This window comes from Hyaena hyaena, unplaced genomic scaffold (assembly GCF_003009895.1).
Source record: "Hyaena hyaena isolate Hyena2069 unplaced genomic scaffold, ASM300989v1 scaffold_329, whole genome shotgun sequence".
NCBI classification, from domain to species: Eukaryota; Metazoa; Chordata; class Mammalia; order Carnivora; family Hyaenidae; genus Hyaena; species Hyaena hyaena.
This window is the reverse complement of record NW_024080960.1, coordinates 1897762-1913366: the sequence shown is the minus strand read 5'-3', so window position 1 is coordinate 1913366 and position 15605 is coordinate 1897762. Positions and strand designations below refer to the sequence as shown.

General features: G+C 39.1%; 1 protein-coding gene and 1 pseudogene across 1 annotated transcript in view; both read right to left on the bottom strand.

The window, feature by feature from the left end:
• POLR2B (RNA polymerase II subunit B) overlaps positions 1-15605 on the bottom strand; it is a 40981-nt gene that overhangs the window by 628 nt on the left and 24748 nt on the right. The window contains exons 17-24 of the mRNA XM_039249031.1: positions 8871-8967; positions 7784-7878; positions 6273-6523; positions 6101-6190; positions 5752-5859; positions 5044-5157; positions 4509-4669; positions 95-290 (exon numbers count right to left, since the gene is read on the bottom strand). Coding sequence (XP_039104962.1) covers positions 95-290; positions 4509-4669; positions 5044-5157; positions 5752-5859; positions 6101-6190; positions 6273-6523; positions 7784-7878; positions 8871-8967 — 1112 coding nt within the window. The remainder of the gene's footprint in view (positions 1-94; positions 291-4508; positions 4670-5043; positions 5158-5751; positions 5860-6100; positions 6191-6272; positions 6524-7783; positions 7879-8870; positions 8968-15605) is intronic.
• Positions 9818-15445, bottom strand: LOC120243033 (annotated as a pseudogene).

Genomic DNA, 15605 nt, shown 5'->3' with positions numbered 1-15605 from the left:
GAAAAATGCCAATGTTCCACCATACTGAAACTGCCTGGATGGTTAGACCAATACAGTTCTATAAAGGTATCAACTGCCAGTAAGGTCTACACACCTGGGTTTTATTGCGACAGCCCCGGCATTCATACGTATGGGTCCTCGTGTTAGCGATCGCCATTATTCCACAAAGATTGCAAACATGAACCTGATAGGGATCTGATGCCTCAAACAGTCTTTCCCTTAAAAACTGGGCTGCTCCATGGGCAATCTGACAATCTCGTTCCATTTCTCCAAAACGCAGGCCACCATCACTGTTAAGGAACAAACAACAGATAATTTTGTACAGGTAATTTTGTACTTATTTCCTATTAACACTACCACCTTGACTTTCTAAATGAAGCAGCTTCTCCATGAATGCGTCTCCCAGGCAGTCAAGCCTGAAATGATAAATGTATGTCGGCAAAACTAATGGAGATAAGAGATGAATGACACAGGTTTCCCCAATGTGGAAGTGAAATGAAATATATTATTCAAATGGCCAAAAAGTGGGTGGTGGCAGCTTCCTTAACACTAATACGCAAAATACATAAAACCAATGATTTTATAATATTACCAAAAGAAAACAATTCATCAATCAACTTTGGAGGATGAATGACAACCAACTCATTTTGAAAACTGGTAAAGAGAAAGAATGAAACATTTATCATGCCATTATGAACTGTATCACCAGATAACCAATTGAGGAAACAAGGTTTCTCTGTACAGAACCATTCCAACTATTAAGAAATGATAAAATCAGGGGCGCCTGGGTGGCTTAGTCGGTTAAGCGTCCGACTTTTGCTTAGGTCATGATCTCGCAGTTCGTGGGTTCGAGCCCCGCGTCGGGCTCTGTGCTGACTGCCAGCTCAGAGCCTGGAGCCTGTTTCAGTCTGTGACTCCCTCTCTCTCTGACCCTCCCCTGCTCACGCTGTCTCTCTCTCTCTCTCCTAGAAATAAATAAATAAATAAATAAATAAATAAATAAATAAATAAATAAATAAAATGATAAAATCAGAATCTCATCAACCTGTAGTCTCTATTCAGTTAAAAGCTTCAATCACTTACAGCTGCTAAAATCACTGAGACAACCAGAAATCTACAATACCACCTATGCAATATTACTGCACAAGAATACAACTCTTCATATCATCAAAGCTCAAGATCTAAGTAGGAATTTACAAGAAAAATAGAATATACAGCCCAAGAATGCAATCAGCAAAATCCAGAGTGTGAGAAACACTCCAGGACAAATAGTCCAATTTCTGTGACAAACTGCAAGGAAAAAAAGTTGGAAGGCAACCTATAGATTAAAAAAAAAAATTAGGGGGCGCCTGGGTGGCTTAGTCGGTTAAGCGTCCGACTTTTGCTTAGGTCATGATCTCGCGGTTCGTGGGTTCGAGCCCCGCGTCAGGCTCTGTGCTGACTGCCAGCTCAGAGCCTGGAGCCTGTTTCAGAGTCTGTGTCTCCCTCTCTCTCTCTAATCCTCCCCTGTTCACGCTGTCTCTCTCTCTCTCTCCTAGAAATAAATTTAAAAAATAAATAAATGAATAGATGGCTATAAAACAAAAATATTTAAAAAAAAAAATTAGATCAATCAACTGCAAAGCACAGACTTGTCTCTTGATTAAAATCAAATCTTTTTAAAAATTATTCAGTCAGGAAAATTTGAACACTGGACACTTAATATCAAGGTAGAGGTGACCCTTGAACAATGCATGAGATACGCGTTGGCACTGATTCCCCCCAGAGCCAAAAATCTGCATGTAACTTTACTAATAACCTACGGCTGACTGGAAGCCTTACCAGTAATAGTCAATTAACACATATTTTACATATGTATAATAAACCGAGAAGAAGAAAATGTTAAGAAGTACATTTACGTACTGCATCAAAAAAAAAAAATTCCGTGCATAAGTGGGCCTGCACAGTTCAAACCCGTGTTGTTTCAAGAGTCAACTTGACTGCGATTAGGTTAGCGTTCTAATCTTTTAAAGAAGTTGTCTGGGTGTGGTCCATGGACCAGTGAGGGTGAAAACTATTTTTATAATACAACATATTTCCTTCTTTCACTGTGTTGACATTTGTACTGAGATGGCTGTAAAACCGCTGGATGCAAGTCCAGGCAGTGGAACCAAACTTACTAGCAACAGTCATATTCTGCACTGTGAAGGGAGGAGGGAAGAGCCAGTTTTACCCAAGAATGTTATTAATAAAACTGTACAGTTTTTTTATACATTTTTGATATTCTATGACCTAATGGTAAGATATAAAGCACTTTTTCTTTTTTCTTTTTTAAGTTTTTGAGAGAGAGAGAGACAGAGCATGAGCAGGGAAGGGGCAGAGACAGAGGGAGACATAGAATCTGAAGGAGGCTCCAGGCTCTGAGCTGTCAGCACAGAGCCCAATACGGGGCTCAAACTCACATGACCTGAGCTGAAGTCGGACGCTTAACCGACTGAGCCCCCCAGGTGCCCCTAAAGCACTTTTCTTCTATACTGAGGATGCTTGAAGAAAAATACTTGCACAATTCTAAACTAATCACTTTTCTCATGGGAGTATCTTGAAAAAAGAGCTGACAGCAATTATGTTAATTCACCAACACTGAGAACACCAACTATATGAATTCAGACTTGAATATTTGACAGACATTTTTTGGAAACTGAACAAAAGTAATAAGCCTTTCACTTAAATGAAAACAATTTTAAATATCTGTTGAAAATGATTAAGATTTTGAGCTTTTAATCAAAAATTAAAATTTTAGAAAACCTCCATTCAACATTATGGCTTTTATATTATAGTGTCCCAATAAAAGACTTCCAATAACACTGGTGAAGCCACTACAAATGTGAATGGTTTTTGGATAAATATGTCAACATAAACCAGTATTTTCCAAACAGCCAATTGTGGTGCTACAAAATTATACATGTGTAAAAGATACATTCAAAGTGCAAGACAAGCCAGTGGATAATATAATGAATACAAAAGATGCACTGAGTTGGCTTCAGAATCTACATCACAACTAGCCTTTTAAGAAATTACAACCTGTTAGGGCACCTGGGTGGCTCAGTTGGTTGAGCATCCGACTTCGGCTCAGGTCATGATCTCACGGTTCATGGGTTCAAGCCCTGCATCTGTGCTGACAGCCGGCTCAGGACCTAAAGGCTATTTCAGATTCTGTGTCTCCCTCTCTCTCTCTGATCCTCCCCTGCTCATGCTGTGTCTCTCTTTCTCTCTCTCTCTCTCTCTCTCAGAAATAAATAAAAAACATTAAAAAAAAAAATTACAACCTGTCATTTTGATGTAGCATCAAGACATAATATCCAAGTCACCTGAAAATGTTATTAAAATATTCCTCCCTTTTCCAATCACAAATCTATGTGAAGTAGGATATTCCTTGTATACTTAAATATAAAAAATAAAACAACGCAATGAATGCAGAAGCAAAAGAATCCTGTCTTCTAGTAAACCAGCTCATTAAAAAGACTTGCAAAAAGGCAAACCAATGTCACCCACTACCAAATTTATTTGGAAAATATATTTTCCATTAAAAACGTTATTTGTTAGGGGTACCTGGGTGGCTCAGTCGGTTGAGGATCTGACTCGATTTTGGCTCAGGTCATCATCTCACAGTTCGTGAGACTGAGCCTTATGTCAGGCTCTGCACTGAAAGCATGGAGTCTGCTTGGGTTTCTCTCTCTCCCTCCGCCACATGCACATGTGCAAATGCACATGCTCTCTCAAATACTTAAAATATTAAAAAAATTTTAATGTAATTTGTTTATGTATAGTGGGCTTATTAGTGTTATTTTTTGGTAAGTTAATATTGTAAATCTTAGTTTTAACTTCTAACATGATTAACATCAATAACTACAACTCAAATTCTTTGAGGTCTTGAAACAAATTTGAGAACCACTCTTGTAAATATATGCTGAAATACATTTACAGAAGAAATTGATGTCTGGACTTTGATTAAAAATAATCAAGAGTTGGTAGGAATGTGGAGATGAATTTAACAAGGTTGGCAACTGTTAATTATTGAAGTGGAGAGACAGGCACCTGGGGGTTTCATTATACCATTATGTCTATTTTTGTAAGTGAGTTTTCATTTTAAAAAGCCAATTAATACCCAAGCCCCTCAATGGGCTCTGCGTTGACAGTGCAGGTTATGCCCTGACAGTGTGGAGCTTGAGATTCTTCCTCTCTCTGCCCCTCCCCAATTCACACTGTATCAAAATAATTAGATTTTTAAAAACTAATAATAACAAGGGGAGCACCTGCATGGTCAGCTGGCTAAGCATCTGACTCTTGATTTTGGATCAGGTCATGATCTCACCATTCACGAGTACAAGCCTTGCATGCAGGGCCTGCTTAGGGTTCTCTCTCTCTCTCTCTCTCTCTCTCTGTCCCTCCCCCCAACCCAGCTCTCTTAAAAATAAACATTTTTTTAAAATAAATAAATAACAACAATAATGGTGATGCAGCTCTCTTACCGAGATCTACCCTCCATGGGCTGTCTATTAAGGATCTGAATAGGTCCCCTGGCACGAGAATGAATCTTATCATCCACCATATGCTTCAAACGCTGGTAATATGTGGGACCAATAAAAATTTGTGATGTGATTTTTCGACCAGTGAACCCATTGTACAGGACCTGAAACAAATTTTGAAGTACAGACTTAAAATACTAAATATACATGCACATACTGTACGATTTCATTTATATGAAAATCAAAAGACAAAACTAATAAAAATTCAAGAGAATGTTTACCTTGGGGTTGGGTGGGAAGGTAGTAACTGGAAGGAGACAAGAGGGGGCATCTAGGCCTAAAAGGGTTCTGGTAATTTTCTTTTGAGATCTAGGAGCCAGTCACACAAGATGTGTTCACTTTGTGTAAAATAAATTCATCTAGATGTAGATTTATGATTTGTGTATGTGTCATACTTCAATAGAAGGGTTGATTTTTTTTTTTTTTTGAAGAATGAAAGTATACACATACATAACGACTAATTTAAGAGCCAACATACCTCATTTCCCCTGAGATGGTAGCCATAATCAGATAATAGATTAGAAATCTTCTGCACATTAACAGCATCATTAAATGGAGTGGCATCACCAATTTCACCCTTGTTAGCTGAAACCTTTAAAAAAAAAAAAGTCTTTAAAAGGCTGCATCCTTAGGTCTCCCCTTAGAAATCTTTAATTAAAACAATTCAATTATAAGCCTTCAAAAAGGAAGCTATCCATGAGCCCAAATACAAAAAGAATGAGACTCCCAACTATGGCTCCAAGAAAATGACATTTTAATGCCCTAAAACCAAGTCACCCGTGTGTTATGCTATAGCCATCCCACCTTAATAAGATACTTAAAATTAGAAAACCTCCACCGAGAGAGGCACAAGTAGCTAATAATGTAGCTATAAAATTATTAAGTGCATACTAAACTAATCACCAATGAATTAACTCTTCATCTATAGAAAAGAATCAGCCAAAAAGATAACCATGTATATATGTAGAGGCTGGATGTAGTAAATTTTACAAAAATTCTGACTTAGCCAAAACTTCACAAATTTTTGCCAGGGAAAAAATCATAACCAATTTAAAAGCAGGAAAATAAGTATCATACTAACTTTTTCCAACAAAGAACCCCAAATTCAAATATGGGAGAAACCATGTATCATCATTTTGGAAGAAATATTAGCTTGGAACATTTATTTTTAAAGAAAATCTCTTACCTTCCCTTGAAGACATTCAATCAAATGACCAATAGTCATACGAGAGGGGATGGCATGGGGATTTATGATGATATCAGGGGTGATACCTTCACAGGTGAAAGGCATATCCTATAAAGGAATTTTTAAAAGGAGACAAACTTAACTCTCAACTACAGAACTAGAGCTGACCCTCCCCACCCACCGTGAAGTTTTCTATGTTCACAATTCTGTTCAACATGGTATTTTCATATACTTATTCAACACTAAAAAGTCAAGCCTTTATATCCTTTGTACTTTTAAATTAAAGCAAATTTTAATAGAATGTTAAACAGAACTTTGAGTTGGAGTGAGAGAGATAAAAGATACCCACCTCTTGTCTATACTGAATACCACAAGTACCCTTTTGACCATGTCGACTAGCAAATTTGTCTCCAATCTGTGGAATTCTAACAGAGCGGACCTGAATTCATATAAAAAGATGTTAGTTCAGTCAAACTGGTTTACTCTTTATAAACACAGAAATATGAAAAGGCTATACTCACCCTTATTTTACAAAACTTATATCCTTCCTGGTTGAGAGTTACCATAACCTGATCCACAATGCCCGTCTCACTAGTTCTAAGAAATGTGCTACAGTCTCTCTTGGTATAGCGTCTATTAGTGCCCTCCAATTCATCTTCATTTTCAGGCAAGGTGACTGTTTTGCCGATAATAACATCATCTCCTGACACACGGACTCCAGGAGCTATCAAACCATCATCATCCAGCTTGTCATAAATGGCATGCCTCATACCTATGAGGAAACAGACATGGAATTTTCTGAAATGGTGCTACTATATAGAAGAGTATTTACAATGTCACATAATCCTCCCAAAAAATTAAAAACCAAATACATAAATCATTTCCAAGTCAGAGAAAAGTTCACAGGAATCTTTAACATCATGAATTTTTAAAAAGCACTGGAATAAGCACTGGAAAATCAGACTATTTGCTGGGTGAATTTGCTGACTTTGGATAAGGGTGTTGCCATCATCTCTTTTTTTTACATGAAAAGGAGTATCAAGGAAAAAAAAGAGTATCTAACACCCATCCTCCCACAGCAACGTTTAATTTCATCTTATGGAAATCTTAACTCAATGGACATCAATTCACTACTACACAGAACCACCCACAGGATATGGAATAACAGATGATTTAAAAAATAAAACACATTTTACTTCACACAATACCATTAGAAGTCAAAACTGTGGCAGAGATGCCCCATTTCCCTGGGACATCCCATCCATTCCACTGCATACACAGTTTTTAAGTGTCTGTGAAAATGATAACTAGGAAGTAAGTTTGAGTTTTCTGGAAGAAACAGAAAAGTGCTAGTTATCTCTCATTTATCTGTTAAATGTACATAAGTATTGCGGCTACACAAATATGGTCACACTACAATGTGGAAGGGGGGGGAAGTTCCCATGCAAAACACATAAACTGAAGGACACTTCACAGTACAAGTAAGAATGGGGCTGTAGTGTATTATATGAAATTACGTGACCTCTCTGATCTCCTAAATACCCTCTTCAATGCAGGATCTACCAAGGTGCAAGGACTATAACAAGCCAACTCTTCTGTCCAAAGACTTCTGGCAAACACACATTTTCTTATACATGAGCTCTAAGAGTAACAAGAAAACTGCCATGCGTTGAGGGAGATTGAGGGGAGAAGAAAAATTATTTAGGACAGCAATGGTAAAATCAACTAACTTTCAATTCCATAATTTAGGGGTGCCTGGGTGGCTCAGTCAGTTAAGATCCGACTTCAGCTCAGGTCATAATTTCACAGTTCGTGAGTTCAATTCCCACACTGGGCTCTGTGCTGCCAGCTCAGAGCCTGGAGCTTGCTTCAGATTCTATGTCTCCCTCTCTCTCTGCTCCTTCCCCCAATTACGCTCTGTAATAGATTCAGATTCTATGTCTCCCTCTCTTTCAAAAATAAACAAACAATAAAATAAAATTTTAAAAATAGATAAATAAAATTCCAAAATTTAAACATCAGTATCACTTACCTTGGCATGTTTCACGGGTTGGTTTCTCAAAAACTTCTTCTTGATCAAATCCTTTTTTAGATTCCTGTTCTTTATACGATCGATAGAAAACAGACCTAAAACACATAGTGGTAAGGTAATTTCTAGTTCCCTTTTATAAAAGGGCTTAGTACACACCAATAATTTTTACTTAATTAAGATATTTGGGAGACCATTTAAACCATGAATCAAGGACAAGAGTTAACTGTATTAACCGTAAAAGTTAAGTCCTAAATGCTATTACATGGGCCACACATGTAGCATCTGACCCATAATCTTAACATGGCTGGATTATATGTGAGCCACAGGAAGGACCTAAGGTCACTAAATCAAACCTCCTATCTGAAATAAGAATCCCTTCCATAATATCCCTCAGAGATGGTCACATAGGATCAGCTCCAATGTTTCTAGTGAGAAGTTTATGATACAAAGCTATCATGTCTACCCTCTGATCCTATTGCTATCGTCTAAAACTAAACAGAAAAAATCCATCTTCTAAATTCCCACTTTTTAACCAATTTTCATATGCCATGCATTTGAGATTATTTGCCAATAACAGAAGCATAATTAAAAGATTGAAAAAAAATACTAATTTTAATAGTAGTTATTTATAGATCCTAAGATTACAGGTTTATTTTTATTTCTTTAGATGTTTCTATATTATCTAAATGCAAAGATGTCTTTGCTTACCAAAAAAGAGTGTGGAGGGTGGGGGCCTCAAAACATTAACATCTGAAAATCCTGAGACACAAGAATTAGTGTCTTCAGTCATTCATGACTATCAACCAGGCCTCCTGTTTTCTGGAGTCAGGCAATGATTTTGCCACACTCTACTCTATATAGGAATCCATACGACAGTATATGCCTGTCAAATATCCACAAAGCTTCATGAATGGAGGCAAAAGATTAAATATCTTAACAGAAAAATTTTTCTGTCAGATCAAAATTTCTTTTAGCCTGATCTTCAAAAGCACCAGAAAGTTTGTGGATACATACAAGCCAAACCTATTTCTAAGAAACTTTTTTTATTAAAATATTCATGTTTCGACAACTGTTGTAAATAGCTGACCTGAAAAAGCCTCTGTCTACAGCTGAACGATTCATGATAACAGAGTCTTCTTGATTATATCCAGTGTATGATGCAATGGCCACAATGGAGTTGATACCTGTAGTGCATATAAAAGCATCCATTAATGTATTATCTGGGAAACAAAGAAAAATTGTTCCTTTATTTTTATTTTAAAAGTTAAAAATCCCTTAATTTTTTATTCCTGGTACCACTACCACAATTTATAGGGCAATATACCTGATGTAAAGAAAAAAAGAAAAAGACAACAATAATAAAAAAAAGACAAAGTGCCAACGGATAAAAGACCTCAGAAATGTATATGCAGGGATGCCTGGCTGGCTCAATCAGTAGAGCATGTGACTCTTGATCTCAGGGTCATGAGTTTAGTCCCACATTGGGTGTAGAGATTAAAAATACAATCTTTAGGGGCACCTGGGTGGCTTAGTCGGTTAAGCGTCCGACTTTTGCTTAGGTCATGATTTCACGGTTCGTGGGTTCGAGCCCCACGTCAGGCTCTGTGCTGACTGCCAGCTCAGAGCCTGGAGCCTGTTTCAGTCTGTGACTCCCTCTCTCTCTGACCCTCCCCTGCTCACGCTCTCTCTTTCTCTCTCCTAGAAAAAAAGAAAAAAAAATTTATAAAAATAAAAATACAATCTTTAAAAAAAGGGGGGGTGGGGCAGGAATGTACACATAATTGACACTACTCTCCATTAAGCAATAGCTGCACTTTTTGCAAACTGTGGCTAGGACAGGCCTAGATAAGAAAAGTTTCCTGTTTAAGCTGCAGTAACTTCTTTCTCTATGGATCACTGCTTCTTCTGTGGCAATTTTCACAGTTCCTCGAATATATTTGGGACAAATGTCTCAAAGTAACCTGCAGTTTTCCTGACAACTCCTTGCTCCCTCTCCTGCTAAGAACTATAGCCCTCTTCTTCTGAGATTTTTTTTTAGAACTTTCTACTACCACATCCATCACTTGCACTACTAGATCCATAACCACCACCACAGAGACTGCCCAACCTTATTCCACTGAAACTGCCCCACTTCATGGGTCCATAATTTTACTGATGTTGTCCACTGTAATTTCCAAAACCATTATAGTTCCCACCACCACCAGAGTGACCACCTCTGAAATTTCCTCTTCCATCATAAGCATCATATCCTCCACCACCACCACATCCACCTCCCTGGTTTCCATATCCTGGTCCACCAACACCAGAACCTCCTCCACCACTAGAACTTGGACCACCACCATAGCTGCCACCCTCACCTCCTCCGTAACTACCTCTGCTGCCATCACCTCCACGACCAGAGCCTCCTCTTCCACTTAAGTGGCCAAAGTCACCACTAGCTCCAATGTTTCCTCCACATTCATGAAGTTGCCAGATGCACCTCCATGACCTCTCTACGATCCAGCAGTCTTTTATTTCTAATTTAGAAAGGGCCTTTACTACTTCACAATTATGCCCATTAGTAGTGTATTTCTGAATAATTTTATCAACTGTATCGTGATCATCAATCCTTTTTTCCATTCTGCCAATCTTCTATAACTTCTATGGTTTCAATCTTGCCAATCTTACTTTTCAAAGTAATCTCTCAAATTACATTCTTCTGTATCTTCTTTAATACTACCAATGAGAATTTTCCTGTTAGATGGGCACCACGCTTTACAGAATCCTCTCCAGAAACAGCTCTCTTTGATCCCACTACACACCCCCATCAAACCTTGTGTGGTCACTTATACATTGCTGCATCCACCTCTTCAACAAAAGTAAGTCACAAAACCCAAACCCCTAGAATATTTTATTTGGGAGTCCCTCAACACCAAACAATCTGTTAAGTGTAACCCCAATTTTTTCAAAACATTCTCTTAAACGATCATATGTAGTTTCAAAGTTCAAACCACCAATAAATAGTTTTCTCAACTGCTCTGCTTGGTCTGTGGATCATACCTTTCCTCCCTGCAGTGGCTGGTGACGGCTAAAGTCAGGCTGGGAGCAACCAGGCAGGGGTTTTACCACTAGTCTGAGACCAGACTTGCCTCTGCCAACTCGAGTTCGATATGAGTGAGACCAAGAGGAAGACTAGTCACTGACCCTTTCTTTTAAAGCAATTTTACTTAATCATATTTGCCACACGTTTTTCACCATGGTACCTGTCAAAGTCTACTACCCTTGGGGTAGCAATAGTGAGGCAACTACTCTGACAGCTTAATGTTTAAAATAAGCAAAACCTGGGGCACCTGGGTGGCTCAGTGGAGCACCTGACTCTTGATTTTGGCTCAAATAATGTTCTCACAGTTCATGGATTTAAGCCCTGCAACGGGCTCCATGCGACAGCACTCCTGAGGATCCTCTCTGTGCCCCTCCCCTGCTCACGCTGTCAAAATAAACAAACTTTAAAAAAGAGGTAGTCACTCTCAATGTATCCATCTTATAACTGGTGACTACATATACAAGCCACCTCATATTTATAAAGTGCATCCCTGGGCAGCCTGAGTAGCTCAGATGGTTAAGCGTTCGACTTCAGCTCAAGTCATGCTCTCTCAGTTCATGGGTTCAAGTCCTATTTCAGGCTCTGTGCTGACAGCCCAGAGACTACAGCCTGTTTCAGATTCTGTGTCTCTCTCTCTTTGCCCCTCCCCTGCTCACTCTCTCTCAAAAACAAACATTTAAGGGACGCCTGGGTGGCTCAGTCAGTTAAGCATCCAACTTCGGCTCAGGTCATAATCTCATGGTTCATGGGTTCGAGCCCCGTGTCAGGCTCTGTGCTGACAGTTCAGAGCCTGGAGCCTGCTTCAGATTCTATGTCTCCCTCTCTCTCTGACCCTCCCTGGCTCACACTGTATCTCTCTCTCTCTCAGAAATAAATAAAACATTAAAAAATTTAAAAACAAATAAACATTTAAAAAAATTTTTTTAATTTACAAAGTGCTTCCCTAAACCAAGTTTCACAATTTTCACAGAAACCCTGTGCCATAAATGAGGTACTACTATTCTCATCATTATCAGAAAGAACTATTTAAATGACTTATCCATGCTCCCAAAGATAGTAAACAATGGACTCAAGCCCCAGCTCCTAGTCTCCTAATTTGTGGTTTGAACCTGGTACCATCCTACTCCTCTCCCTATGCTAACAAAAATGTGGTGCCATCCTCCCACCACAATCTTATCTCTAGTTGTTGCTGCCCAAACTACTTTTGATGAGACTGTAAAGAAAATAACAAGTATTTAAAAAGTAAGAAAAAAGTTTACAACACCCTATGAACTAGTAGGACTGCAATCTAAGAAATGACTGCTGAATGTGGGTGGAGTTTCAATGAATATAATGCACATGTATGTGAATTTGCTTTTCCAAAAATTAATATACACTCAACTTTAAAGCTATGGTTAACATGTCTTGATTTAAATATTTCAAATTTGGAGTAAAAGGCTACTAGTACAGAATACAAAGCAACTAAATTATTGGATAATTGAATGCTTTGGTTATCTGAATTCTGAATTAAATGTTTATATCTACTTTCTTAAAGCTAAATTCAACTTTCAAAAAGCACCCCACCCCTCATGAGAAGGCACACCATTCATTTACTCCTTTACGTGTATAGCAGGGGTGCAGTAGTTTTAAGAAGGAGGATGCAGGGTAAGGGGTAGCGGTGCTACTGGTCAGGGTCTGGGACACTGAAAACACACTCCTCTCTTCCAAGTCTCTTATTCCCACTAATTCCCAACCAGAGATACAAACAGATTTGGAGAAAGAGATACGTGCATAAGGCAGGCCCTCCTCCCTGATAACATTTGCCCCTTAAAAACTCTGGCTGCTCTGCCAAAGAAAGCTCTCTGCTGGCCATCTTAAACACACTGACCCAAGGTAGCAGATTCCAGAGTTTTGTTTTTTGTTTTTAACTTGAATCCATTCCTAACACTTTGAAAAGTCAATTCAAAAGATCAGATTTCAAACTTTTCTTGAAATATCAGATCTGGCATCACTGGGCCCACTTATACACATCACAACCATAGCTGAAGTTATTGGCCCACCGCCGTGGAAAGGCAAACTTCTAACTCACTGACTAATCACCAATCCTGCCTAATCATGTAGGAATCTGAGGTTGCAAGCCCAGTCTAAAAGATACCACTGGGGCCGCCTGGGTGGCTCAGTTGATTAAGCATGTAACTGTTGATTTTGGCTCAGGTCATGATCTCACAGTTTGTGAGATGAATCCCCATGTCAGGCTTTGTACTGGTGGCACAGAGCCTGCATGGGATTCTCAATCTCCCTCTCTCTCTGCCCCTCAGCTCATGCTTTCTCTTGCTCTCTCTCAAAAATAAAATTTTGGCGCATGGGTGGCTCAGTCACTTGGTTGGGTGTCCAACTTCTACTCAGGTCATGATCTCACAGTTCTTGAGTTCAAGCTCTGCATCCAGCTCTGTGCTGACAGTTCAGAGCCTGGAGCCTATTTCAGATTCTGTCTCTCTCCCTCTCTCTCTCTGGCCCTCCCCTGCTCAGACTCCGTGTCTCTCTCAAAAATAAACATTTAAACAAAAAAATAAATTTTTAAATAAAAAAAAATTTTGTTTAAAGGTTAACACTAAACAGTTTGTGCTAAACATAACCTTGATACTGCTCTCTATGGAAAAAAATCATTCTAGTAAGAGGGCATTTGGGGCGCCTGGGTGGCTTAGTCGGTTAAGTGTCCGACTTTCGCTTAGGTCGTGATCTCGCGGTTTGTGGATTCGAGCCCCGCATCGGGCTCTGTGCTGACTGCCAGCTCAGAGCCTGGAGCCTGTTTCAGTCTGTGACTCCCTCTCTCTCTGACTCTCCCCTGCTCACGCTGTCTCTCTCTCTCCTAGAAATAAATTAAAAAAAAAAAGAGGGCACTTGTTTTTCTGAGCACCTTGATGGGTTTGTATATTTAAATTTGGAGCAGGGGCGCCTAGGTGGCTCAGTCGGTCAATTTTGGCTCAGATCATGATCTTAGCAGTTCATGAGTTAGAGTCTCTCATCAGGCTCTGTGAAGAGAGCTCAGAGCCTGGAGTTTTTTTCGGATTCTGCGTCTGTCCCTCCCCCACTCATAACTCTGTCTCTCAAAAAAAAAATATTAAAAAAAAAAAAAAAATGAAAGGCTTGTAATCCCTACCAGCCATGTCTTCACCACTTCATACCAGTACCAAAAGAACATTTTATTTCAAACCCAATCCTTTACATATTTTTCTTCTCCAGCCATAAATAAGCCATCATATAAATGATGAAGACAGCACAACACTACAAGCATACTCCAAAGATATGAGCATACTGTAGACCACCTAACAGATGGTTTTCCTAGACAAGAGTAACCCCTTGTGGAAGACTGAAAATAAATCATTCTGAACTATGAGAATTTGCTATCAAAATGCTAAATCCCCTAGTAAATAATTTAAAGCCACTTCTTACAAAGCAAACTCTACTAAATAATGTTACCCACAGTTAAAGCCAAAATCCTGTTAATAATAAGTTAAGAAAACAATTATGCCAAAGAATTATGCTGTCTCCTTTAATATTCAACACTCTTCTGCCCTTTAGACTTCTCTGCACCATTTTACCTGCTGTCCAGTCTCCTTAGGAAGCTCCTCCTGCAGAGGGACCTGGGCAGCTCAGTCAGTTAAACATCCAACTCTTGATTTCAGCTCAGGTCATGATCTCAGTTCACAGGATCGAGCCCAATGTCAGACTCCATGCTCACAGGCCAGAACCTGCTTGGGATTCTCTTTCTCCCTCTCTCTCTCTGCCCCTACCCTATTCATGCTCTCTCAAAATAAATAAACTTCAAAAAAACAAAAATCTCCTGGGGCGCCTGGGTGGCTCAGTCGGTTGAGCATCCGACTTCGGCTCAGGTCATGATCTCACGGTTCATGGGTTCGAGCCCCACGTCGGGCTCTGTGCTGACAGCTAGCTCAGAGCCTGGAGCCTGTTTCAGGTTCTGTATCTCCCTCTCTCTCTGACCCTCCCCTGCTTACACTGTGTGTGTGTGTGTGTGTGTGTCTCTCTCTCAGAAATAAATAAAAAACATTAAAAAGTTAAAAAAAAAAAAATCTCCTGCAAACTCCTGATTCTCCTCATCAACAGCTACATCTTAAATTTCTTCTGATTTCTTTTCTTGGTGCCTAAAGCTCTGTCTCTGACTTTATTCTCACTCTGAATTTCCACTCAGCAATTTCATGGCAATCTATAATTATCACTAATATATCAAAAACTTCACAGCTCCAGATTTGAGCTTCTTTCAAATCACGTTTGCAACTCACTGTTGGAAAATCTTTTCCTAGAGGATAGGGCGGCAACTCAAATTCAACATGCTGAAAACTGAACTTAAGATCTTACCTCTAAAACATCTTCCTTCTAAAGTGCTCCAATTCTTATTAATAGTACCCCTCTTCTTGATCACACAAGTCACAAACGCCAACAATATTTCCAATAATATTTCCAAGTCCCATTTAGGGTATTCCAATAGGCATCTCATCCCCCACTCTATGTTTCTTAAGGACCTTACCAATTCTCACTGAGACCACTGCAAAAACCTCTAACTTATCTTCTTCCAATACCATATCTAACTTTAATCTGTATCAATGGCCAGAAAGATATTTCTAAATTTTTAAAAAAAATTTTTTTAAGTAGGCTCCATGCCCAGGGTAGGCCAATGTGGGGCTTGAACTCACGACCCTGAGATAAGGACCTGAGCTGAGGTCAAGAGTCAGACACTTAACC